At 40.8% G+C, this 12136-nt stretch overlaps 1 protein-coding gene across 3 annotated transcripts in view; it reads left to right on the plus strand.

Moving 5' to 3' along the window:
• The window catches only part of STAT2 (signal transducer and activator of transcription 2), a 56735-nt gene that overhangs the window by 14390 nt on the left and 30209 nt on the right, over positions 1-12136 (plus strand). For all 3 annotated transcript variants that reach the window (XM_073663687.1, XM_073663689.1, XM_073663688.1), the window contains 5 exons: positions 3883-3978; positions 5448-5540; positions 8801-8879; positions 10086-10171; positions 10653-10801. In XM_073663687.1, the coding sequence (XP_073519788.1) occupies positions 3883-3978; positions 5448-5540; positions 8801-8879; positions 10086-10171; positions 10653-10801 (503 nt within the window). The remainder of the gene's footprint in view (positions 1-3882; positions 3979-5447; positions 5541-8800; positions 8880-10085; positions 10172-10652; positions 10802-12136) is intronic.

The following is a 12136-nucleotide window of genomic DNA, read 5'->3' on the forward strand; positions in this document are numbered from 1 at the left end:
CCACGATGCATATTTCATGCGTTTTTGGTGCGGAAATTTCTGCAGCGTAAATGCATGATAAACGCATGGTAAGCCTTCTGCCATGGTTCCCTATGCAATTCCGCACTTTCAATGCCCATGCTGCGGATTTTTCCGCAGCATGTCCACTAATTTTGCGGAAACGCTGCGTTTTCGCCGCCATTGACTTGCGTTAGAACCTGCCAATTCCGCAAGACTGCATCTGTACTTGCGTAATTGGCGCGTTCTAATGTGCGGATGGTACCCGAGTGTGGAGAAGAGAAGACTCTCCTCCACACCCAGGTACCATTGAAACTGTAAAAAAAAGAATAAAATAAAAAATAAAGATTATATTCACCTTCTGGCTGCCCGCGCTGTTCTCCTTCTCCTTTGCCGACACATCGCGTTGGACTGTAGGACCTGCGGTGACGTCACAGTCATGTGACGGTAGGTCCTTCAGTACAGGGCATCGCGATATCCCGGCAGCCAGGAATGACCGCAAGCAGCACATCCCGGGCCATCGGAAGCTAAGTATCAAGGTTTATTTTTTTATTTTTAACCATTCTAAAGGTCACACTATATAAATCCATGCCGGTTGCATGGATTTATATAGTGTGACCTAGTTGTCAAGCACTTTCAAAGTGAAGCTAAAATCGCTTAGAAAGCGCTTGTCAATCCGCATGCAGAAACGCATGTACTTCGCAGGAAAAACGCATGTACAATCCACATGCGTTTTTTCTGCCAGGGAGATGCAGAAATGAAGCAGAAAATTTCTGCAGCATTTCTGCATCGTGGGCACATAGCCTTAAACGGTTTTACTCCTGTTCCCTGTGAGTGTGTACTGAGCTGTGGCAGGGGCTTCCGGAATCAGCCCCTGGCAGAAGATAACAGTCCTTCAGCCCCTGGCAGAAGATAACAGTCCTTCAGCCCCTGGCAGAAGATAACAGTCCTTCAGCCCCTGGCAGAAGATAACAGTCCTTCGGCAGTCCCAGAGAGAGAGCTCCAATCAAGATTCGGGTGGAGGCATTGCGCCCTAGAGAGGTGAGACCCCCCCCCATAGCACCCAGTGTACCGTGGTAGCTCTAAAGGGGTGGAGAAGAGTGAATATTTATTTCCCTTTAGCAGCGGGCACACATGGTAGCTGCAGCTGCCGGCTTCTGCGTGTGCCCCGCTCCTCCGCCGCCGCAACCCCCCCCCCCCCACACACACACACACCACCACCACTATCCACCAACGGAATTTCTATTTACTTGAGTATATACCCAAGTATAAGACGAGGGGGGCTATTTCAGCACAAAAAATGTGCTGAAAAACGCGGCTTATACTCGAGTATATACGGTAGTTTTATTAAAACATGAAATAACATGACTGATATAATATACCAATAAGAGACAAAAACATGATAAAAACACATGTAAAAAATTGCACTAAAAAAAACACAAGTAACCTAATATACTTAATAGGTGCAGAAAATCTCATCGTAGGAACGTAGCCATAATTTTTTTTTTCTGAAACGCTCCAGCTGCAATTGTGCAGTCAGGATCTGATTCATGCTGCTTGCTGTTTGGGCAGCATGAATCAGATGACGGGTTCCCTTTAAATGCTTGGCGTCATTTGAAAGCCTGCAGAATTTAAGGGAAGTAAAAGCCTGACTTGTAACATGATCTGAACAGCAAGATGTTCTTACATTGATATGATTATGTCTGAACCCTCAGGCTGCGTGCCCACGATGCGTTTTTCATGCGTTTCCGCTGCGGAATTTCCGCAGCGGAAACGCATCAAAAACGCATGGTAATCCACACCCCATGGTCCCCAATGGCATTCCGCAATGTTAGTGCACATGCTGCGGATTTTTCCGCAGCGTTTCTGCAGCGCTCATAAATCTGCAGCATGTTCATTAATTTTGCGGAAGCGCAGCGGAATTGCCGCCATTTGGCTTGCATTGAGACGCATAGAATCCGCGTCTGTACATTTGTACAAGCGGATAATATGCGTTTCAATGTGCGGATGGTACCCAGTTCTGGAGGAGAGGAGACTCTCATCCAGACCTGGGTACCATTGTACCTGTAAAAAAAAGAATAAAATAAAAAATAAAGTTTATATTCACCTGTCCGGCGGCTTCTCTCTGCTTGCCGGCAGCGCTTATCTTAAAGGACCTGAGATGACGTCGCGGTCATGTGACCGCAGGCTGTCTCGCGAGATGCCGGCAACCCGGAAGAAGCCAGGACGAGCGCGACAGCACACACGGCGGGGGATCGGGGGTAAGTATAGCTTTATTTTTTTATTTTTACGGTCACACTGTATAAATCCATGTCGGTTGCATGGATTTATACAGTGTGACCTAGTTGTCCAGCACTTTCCAAGTGATGCTATCGCCTGGAAAGTGCTTGTCAGTCCGCATGCGGAAACACATGCGTTAACGCATGTGGATACGCATGTGAATCCGCATGTATTCTGTAGGAAAAACGCATGCACAATCTGCATGCGTTTTTTCTGCCAAGGAGATGCAGAAATGGTGCAGAAATTTTCTGCTTCATTTCTGCATCGTGGGCACATAGTCTTATTATGTTTTTTTGTGTGGCATTTTCCTTTAAAAAAAAAGACAGAGTGAAACTGGTTTGTGATTTACACCTCGAGTCATCCAGGTGGTGGCGTTTGGGTGGAGGGTCATGTTGTCCTTTATTGATTAAAGTCCATAAAGCAGGGTAGTTCATTCCAAGGCAGATATGGTGGCATCAGGCTCAGTGTCGTGTAAAGGGGGTGTAATGGCCTCAAATTCGTCTGTGCTCATATGGACCTGACTTAGAATGACTCATCCTGCTTTCCGGGCGTCGGTCAAGCCTGAGGGGGCATTGGGCTGCAGGTCTCTACCTGCATGGCATCGCCCAGATGACTCACAATTTACATGGGGAGATGTTGAAAGCCTTTCCAAAGATGTGTAATGTTATGGTGGTGGATTAGGTATGAAAATCAAGTTAAGTGTTCCCTTAAAACTATTGTCAGTTTCAAAAGAATGTTCTTAAAGGGATTTGCTGGTTTGATTAAATAAAGTTTATTCATTATATAATAAAAAGGTGTAAACGTTTGGTATATTTTCAAGACCCCTGCTGGCAATCATCCAATAAAAGTATTGGCTCTTTGCCTCCAATGGATAGACATTTTTCTCTAGATGACCACATGCGTTCTTGGCTTGTTAGGACACGTTCACACACGAGTTTCTAGTACTGAAAATCCATTCTCTACATCTGAATAGGGTTGTTTATTGCCTGGATTTCTGCAAACCCCAATGCTTATGAATAGGACAGTCCCCAAAAGTGCTGCAACATGACTGCCATGTGTAAATTGACCCTTAGGCCACGTTCACTCACCAGTACAGTATTAAGTCAGTATTATGTGTCAAAATCAAGAACGAAAACTAAGAGAGAAAATGTATAGTGGAAAGCTCTTCACCTCTTCTCTCTTTTGGAATCCCTGCGGTTTTACCTTCCATCTACAGATGCATTATGCGGAGCAGAATACTGCCGTGTGAATATGGCGCTGCTAAAACCATCATACAACTTTTTCTTTTTCTCATTGAGCCCAAGAATTTTAATTTCTATTTATCTATTTGTCACTCTCCACAAGGAGAAACGCTACCCCTTAGACCTCAGTCCAGAGCCTCTCATCTAGCCAAATCAGCTCTCATACTTTGTACTGACGAGGGCCAACAGCCCGAAACACCATGTCTGCAATTTGAGATTTTGATGTGGCTTTTATCCTAAGTCACTCGTTAAAGGGTTGCTTGTAACCTGTAGGATTGCTGCTTCTGATAGAGTTCAAGTCCTCTTTTTTTCCAATTTGCATGTTAAATTTCTATTTAATAACTTGGCCGGTTTTCTATTGCAGAGCGAGTACCAGGAAAACCCACAGCATCTAGCAGAACTGATCCGTGCACTTCTACAGAAGGAGAAGCAGATTCTTTCAGAATCCCAGGATACACAGGCATGTTTTATGTCATTTGTGAGAATCCCAAAATAAAAAAATCACTGGATTTCCAAAATCTTCCTAGTCTAGTGCAGGAATTCCCAACTTATAGCTCAGGAGCATTAGCAGCAGGCCTAGCAGACAACTATGAAGAGCAGGTCTACAGGTGGTGACTTTGGGAGTTAAACTCACAGAAGAGATCTGGATGTGCATACACCGGCCGTGGGATTGGTGGGATAAATTAAGTAAGTTATAAATTGGATGGTACTGTCAGATAGAGGAGGTGATTGAAGCTGTGATAGTGTGGTGGTAGTGCTTGATGGGAGAATACCCAATGGGGGTAAGGTGGTATTTCGGTGGGGAAGCTTTGGCTGTCAATAAACCGCTAATGCGGGCTCTCCGTGTCACTATTGTGGGGGAGACAGGAGCTGGATGTCACTATTCATGGGGAGGGGAGGGCTATGGATGTGGCTCACAACCATATCTCAGACCTGAATATGGCTCTCAAGGTTAGGAAGGTTGGGGACCACTGGTCTAGTGCATGCGACTACCTGTAAATATATAATAGACTATACATGTTTTTAATGTGTATATAAATGAGAATACCTTTAGTTATGTTATTCACCTACAAGGGTTGTAGGTAAAATATTAGATTTCATTGTTAGATTAGGCAAAATACTTTTTTTTTTTTACCTGGAACAGTTACAAAAATGCTTGGTAAGTAGACATTACCGTCACATACTTCTTATGGCTCCCCAAGCCTCCTACCTCCAAAGCAGGTGGAATTGTGCTTTATGATGAGTTATCAGACTAAGGGCCCATATATTGTTCTCGCATAGGGAATCCTCTTCTGTCTGTGTCTGCTTCTGCTCAGTGCTTAGAGAGTAGTGGCTATAATCACGCCCCCGGCACTGACTGACAGCAGGCTCATCATTAGGGCTGTCAGTCAGGACGGGGGCACGGTTACAGCCACTACTCTCTATACACTGAGCGGTGACTAAACCCATACCAGCGCCACACCCATGACTGAAAGCAATATTCATTTCCTTCCTGCAGTGGGGGGTCTAAGTGCTGGCGCCGGGCAGGTTCGGAACACTATTAACCTGCAGATTAACCCCATATCTGCAGGTTAATTGCGTTTTTTTCACTTGACTGGTTCCCTTTAAAGCTCACAGTCGGCACTTTAAGCCCACATTGAGTATATAACTGTATCTTGAATATGTTTTGGTAAACAGCTAAAATGCCAAAAACGTCTGTCACTGTCCAAATATTGCACTCAACTGTATTAGGTCTCATAAACCCATAAGAAGTGAAATAATTTTGGAAATCTGTATATCTCAGCAATGTTTATAAAGTAAAAGTAAAACCTAATTACATTTTCCACTTCTGGCTTTACATGTATAATATAGATGTAAGTGTAGGAGGTGAATAATAGTGATGGAGGACGTGAGGAGGTACATCTGATTTATCCCTTCATCTCTCTGTAGGCGCAGAGCGGACAACAAGTGCAGTTACCAATGGAGACAGCGCAGCAAAGTAAAATCGAGCAGCGCTCGAATGAAGCTAAAGAACAGGTTATGGTAAGAGGATGAGGATGGCCTGCAGTTCACATACCATGGGTGCGTGTACTCTGGCCGAAACTAAGAACGCACCTTTCCCAATAATCAACCAGTGTAACCAGGCTGCAAAATGCACATTCGTCAGAAGAAATAATTTTTAAGCTTGTGTAAACAGAACGTGCTGCCTAGAACAGTGACTGCCTATGCACAGAGAATCCTCTATTGCCGATCATTCTGTGTGCATGGGAAGTACAGTCGTCCGGTCTAAATAAGCTTCTACACAAACAGTGATTGGCAAACATGTATCCGATCAGCAGTCATTTAACAGCCGCCATCAGCTTGTACAGTGGGTACGGAAAATATTCAGACCCCTTTAAATTTTTCACTCTTTGTTTCATTGTGGCCATTTGGTAAATTCTAAAATCCTTTCCAAATCAAGTCCTATCAGTTTAATTAAACACAGCTGGACTCCAATGAAGGAGTAGAACCATCTCAAGGAGGATCACAAGGAAATAGACAGTATGTGACTTAAATATGAGTGTCTGAGCAAAGGGTCTGAATACTTATGACCATATGATATTTCAGTCTTTCTTTTTTAATAAATTTGCAAAAATTTGTACTTTTCTGTTTTATTTCAGTCAAGATGGCGTGCAGAGTGTACTTTAATGAGAAAAAAAATGAACTTTTTAGAATTTACCAAATGGCTGCAATGAAACAGAGTGAAAATTTAAAGGGGCCTGAATACTTTCCGTACCCACTGTATAAGCCCATTCTAAAGTGTCCTTCAGACTTAACGGGGTATTCCCATCTCCAAGATCCTATCCCAATATGTAGTAGGTGTAATAATAATAATATTAGCAAATGCCTACAATTAGAAATGTAGTATAGTTTTTCTGATTCTCAATGTCTCTTTCCTCATCTGCATGTGTTGCAGGACCTTAGGCATCCATGGTTACGACCACTGATATAGTGACAGTTAGCTAGTTGCTAGTGGTCGTAACCATGGATACCTAAGGTCCTACAATGCCTGCACATGAGGAAAGAGGAATAGTGATTCTGAAAAAACTATGCTACATTTCTAATTGTAGGCATTTGTTAATATAATTATTATTACACCTACTACATATTGGGATAGGATCTTGGAGATGGAGATACCCCTTTTAAGTTTTTCTTGTACGAATTCTATCCATGTGTTTCATAGTCTATGGGGCAGGGCACGTGTCCATTTTTTTTTATTATTATTATTTCTTTATCCCTTTAAAAAAACAGAGACATGTTCAATTTTGGTCTGAGTGTGAGATCAAAATCAGCAAATCTATGGATCCATCAAAAAAAAAAAAAAAAAAACGAGCCACACTCGGATGACATGAGAGTGTGGTCCAATTTTCACAGACTGTCAGAAAGAAGAAAGTGGAAGAAAATTTTTATTTTTTAATGTAAGAAAAAGTTCTGTGAACATAGTCTAAGGACTGTCTAACAGTGATATCGTCTGTCCATAAGGATGTCATGGTATGGGTCACGTGCTTAGGACTCCCTTTCTATGTTCCAGAACAGAGATGCTTGTGTCAAAACTGTAAGAGAAAGTTAGATGAGGCTAAAGTCCTAAATATTTTTATTTTTACACTTTAGTCATATATAGTATAAGTGGAGAAGATGCCTGTCATAGAAAATTGTAAAGTGAGAAACTAGAATCTGTAACTAAAACTTGAGTCATTTGAAAATTTTTGTGCATTTTTTTTTAAAGTGTGATTACTTCTGTCTGGTTATTGTGATGCCATTTTACTGGTAATTTTAGTAAACCCGAAGCAAATGGTTGTCAGCTATAAGAGCGAAAATTTGTGTCTGACATTGTTTTATCCCTTTATGGGTTAGTTTTCAACATTTGCTGGATCAAATGTTTTACATATTTTGTCATGGGTAGTCGAATTTTGTCTAAAATATATATATATAATATATATATATTTTTTTTATGTGTGTGTTTTTACGGTAAACTGATGTCAGAAAGCTTATTATTCTGAGAGTGAAGTCAGACAAAAGCCAAGAAGAGGTGGCTCTGGAATTCAACTGTTCTCAGAGTCAAGTATCACATATATTAAATAAAGAAAAAGAAGATTATGGAACAGCTGACAAACCTAGAAGTGGACGACCATGGAAAACTTCCTCCAGAGTTGATCACATTATTAAGAAAAAGTCAGTATCTGATGTCAATAAAACCGCTGTACAGATTTCGCACGAAATGAACGAAGAATATGGGGTCAAAGTGAGTCACCAAACTGTGGTGCAACGGCTAAGAGCAGTAGGGTTGAATGCACGAGTTCTAGTCAAGAAGCCTTTCATCTCTGGAAAGAATCGGAACGTCTGACTTGAGTTTGCCAAAGAAGACAGCCAAAGGAAAGAGACAGGTTGGTCTAAGGTGTTGTGGACGGATGAATCCAAGTTCAATCTGTTTGGTAGTGATGGCAAGCACTATATATACCGCCCAATTGGAAAACGGTGTAAGGTACCAACCACCTACAGTGAAACATGGTGGTGGCAATGTCATGGTTTGGGGCAGCTTTTCTGCATCTGCCATTGGCCCTCTGTATAGAATTGATGGAAATATGAATGCTACCACGTACAAGGATATACTGGAGAATGTAATGCTGCCACATGGTAAAACCAAAGTAGGCAGGAGATGGAAATCCAACAAGACAATGATCCTAAGCACACATCCAATTTAGTAAAAAATTGGTTAGCAAAGAAAAATGTTTGCCTGTTGCAATGGCCAAGCCAATCACCTGATTAAAACCCTGTAGAGCACGTTTGGGATGAGTTAGGGTGACGAGTTGGGGCCCGTACCTATAGCAAGAAAGATGAATTGTTTGCAGATTTGGAAATGGAATGGAGCAAGATCCCTCAAGATGTCTTGAATACCCTAGTGTCTTCAGTGCCCCGTCGGTGTGGTGCAATAATTAAAGCAAGAGGTTATGCTATAAAATATTAACTTATGGCTCTGTAAACAATAAATTACTCTCTATGTTGTGATCAATAACCAGTATATGCAAAACTTTTGGCAGTCAGTTTTCTTTAATTAAATGACCATTCCTATATTTAAAAGCATTTTGGTTAAAATTAAGGTCTTGTATGATGAAAACTTCACTTTCAACTCATCACCAGGGAAATGGCATCACAACAACCAGACAGAAGTAATCACACTTTTAAAAAAAAATGCAAAACTTTTGGTCGCCGCTGTACATTTTATGTTGGTAACTCCTTTTGACAGATTTCCTCTTTATTTTCAGTCTCTTGATCAAAAAGTTAAATTTTTGGAGGAGCAACAGGAAATATTTGACTTCAGATATAAAACTTACAGAATGCAATGTAAGTACGGTTTAGAAATTTTTATGATGTAATTAAAGAAATTAAATAAATATTTCATATCAGGGCCAGGTTATGTGATAAGCTAAGGGGCATCGATATTTCCTTTTCTGTATTGTACAACTTTGTAACCTCTTCATGACCTTGTGATTTATTTATTTTTGTTTTGCGCTTTTGTTTTTTCCTCTTTTCCTTCCAAGAGCCATAATTTTCTATTTTTCCATTGACAAAGCTGGGCTTATTTACCATATAATGTACTGAAAAACAGAAAATAAAAAATACATGATTTTGCTATTGTTTTTTGGGGGGTTTTGTTTTTATGGTGTTCAGTGTATGGTACAAATAGCCAGGCAAAATGATTTCCCAGGCTTGTCCAATTATAGCAATACCAAACTTGTATATACTTCTGTACACTGAAATTGCAACCCCAAGATGGAAACATTGTGAAATTATGGGAGTCACGGGATTTGATAGTCATGTTAATGATTTGCAAATGATGAAAAAATGTAACCTAAATTTTCAAAACATCTCGATTTGTTTAGGACCAAGTGCGCCACGTTCACACGCTTTTATACACTTCTTCATGATTCAGTCATTGAGGTTATTAATGGTTTTCTGACGAATCTCTTGTAACGCTGAATGCACTTGGCACAAAAATCAGCAAGATCCTCTGCTGGCAGTGTAATTGTGTTAAAATGGAAAATAAACCTTTTTAAAAAAAAAAAAAAAAAAAAGATCCCCTACTGGGAGCTCTTTTTGTAATTGCCGACCAATGACATATCAAATGTGCTTGATGGGAGACAAGTCTAGACGACAGCAATAAATATAATATATAACGAAAACTCTTTTCTTTAAAACTTTTTCCAAAATTTGTGTATAAGTTGATAATAAGAATGTAACTTTTGAATGATGGGATATGCCAAATTCAGTCCACATTTTACCGTCTTTAGTATGAATGCAATTTCCAACCCATTCTGGAGAGATTTACAGTCATTAGACTTGCTGTTAAGCTGTGATTTTCGACCATGGTACTTACCCTAAGTGGTCATATTACTGTTATCTGCATTAGCCCTAATTTACACTGCCTAAGGGATTCCATTTAGAAACTAATTGGTATCCTGGTGGCATCCTTGAACTTTTTTTTTTTTGCGCTTTGCATCATAAATGTAAGTGACTGCTGTATGAATATTTCTGCATTACCACTTACAGCAGCTTCACGTCCTACCGATTCAGACCTCCAGAGAAAGGGTGCGGAGATTCAGTGCCATCTGAATGAGCTGGACAGAAAACGTAGGGTGAGAAAAGGGTGGATATGGGCAACGTGCTTTTTTACAGTTTATTTAAGCTGGTTGTATTAAAAAAAAAAAAAAAAAGTTTAATAAAGCCTTTGGCAATTATAATGGGTTGTCCCATCTGAGCTATTTATGGTCCAACCAGTCCCTGACCTGCATAAGTTGGACTTTTACAGCATATCTTATCAATATGCCATAGGTTTCCCAGATAAGCGCTCTTTAAGACGTGTGTGATCATCGGTCCGATCTTGGATCACGATGCACGGACTGGCCGCGAGTACTCAGACCCCGAGCATGACCGCTTCATGTATTTGTATGAATTTGTCATGGTCGGGATACTCGCGGACAGTCCATGCATTGTGATCCGAGATCAGACCGATGATCACCGACGTCTGAAAGAAACCTAAGCGAATCTCTTTTGATTAGTTTTGAATGCATATGTGTTGCTACATTTAAAAGTTTACTATTATTTATTTTTTTAAAGGAGATACTTGACCAGGTAAAACAACTCCTAGGGCTGTGCGAGACCCTTCTTGGTTTTCTGCAGCAAGAATTGTCAGATTGGCTTCAAAGGCAAAGATTATCCTGTATTGGAGCCAGCACCAACATTTGTCTTAAGCAGCTCGAGACCTGGCAAGTAAAAATATATACTTCTGTGCCTTATTATATTAACTTGAGTTCAGCAAAACATATCTTACTGGTTTTTCATTGAATATCTTCATTTTTGAATATTGAACTTTATGGTTGATCATAAAATTGATACAGCTCATTTACATATAATAAATAGACAGCTTAGGGGGGGTTGATCCTACTTATAGATGTGCTTTAAGGGTAGAACGTTACTCTTAAAATGGTCGTCTTAAGAGCAGGATTATACAGCCTGTCATAGAAAATATTAAGAATCTCTCTCTCTTCGACCAAACCACCCCCCCCCACCACCTATAGTATTTGTCAAGGGATCAAGAGCTTACACTCTGAGAAGTGGCTAATATGCAAATGCTAGTACAAAAGGAGCTACTAACCTAATTAACAGAAGAGACCTGTGATAAATAGACACCTGAGCATATGGGATTGAAAGACAGAGGAAACAGCTCCTTCAAACTTCAAAGGAATGCTATCACACTCCACACAATAGCAGGGTCACCCTCATTTGCAAAGTCCCTTTGCTCACCAAAAATCTGCAGTCTCGCCGGCACGGAAATGAAATATGGAATATCGGAATTTCTATAACTCTGATTGTGCTGGGACAGATATTTTTAGCGGCGGGGTTATCCAAGGAACGATACACATTTTTCTTTATCTGATGGCCCTATAGGTGAGCTGTAACACCAGAGGGCAGACCACAGCTATGCCATGTGAAGTCTCTAAAAAAAGGTAAATTCGTAATAAAAAATATGGTATCACTTTTGAGCTTCTGCGAGGAGTTATCGCAGAAGTTTTTAATAAAAACATGAAGGGTGGAGCCCCGCCCACGTGAGGTCATCGCAGGAGAGTGTGTGGGCAGGTCCCCCCTTCAGCATAAAAGATCCAGCTGAAGATGGGTCCATACTCATGCCGGAGGAGTATATATTCTATAAGCACGGCTCCCGCTGGATAATGGCCAAATCAATTGGAGCGCCTCCCTTCCGGCTAAACTGAATTGTCTCTGCGATCTGTCTAGTAAGTCTTCTATTAATCCCTTTTATTTTGTGTAACTGTATACTCTGTATTGTATTGTCCTCCTTTGTAAAATCTTTGTATATTTTTTTCATAAACACTGCCTCCCTTTTGGATTAAATATAAAATGTAATAGTCCTGTTTCTTTTGCTCTGTAATCGTTCCTTCCCCGAAGCCATACGCTACCATAAAACAGGCGTCCGATCACGCCTGTATTATATCTTAAAACTGATCGGTGGTGGCAGCGAATAATCGTAATTGGGCTATCATGAAGCTGGCAGTGACCGTACCGGGGCGTATACACATTTCATG

This window comes from Phyllobates terribilis, unplaced genomic scaffold (genome assembly GCF_046119375.1).
Source record: "Phyllobates terribilis strain yellow unplaced genomic scaffold, ASM4611937v1 Scaffold_2__4_contigs__length_985480577, whole genome shotgun sequence".
Classification (NCBI taxonomy): Eukaryota; Metazoa; Chordata; class Amphibia; order Anura; family Dendrobatidae; genus Phyllobates; species Phyllobates terribilis.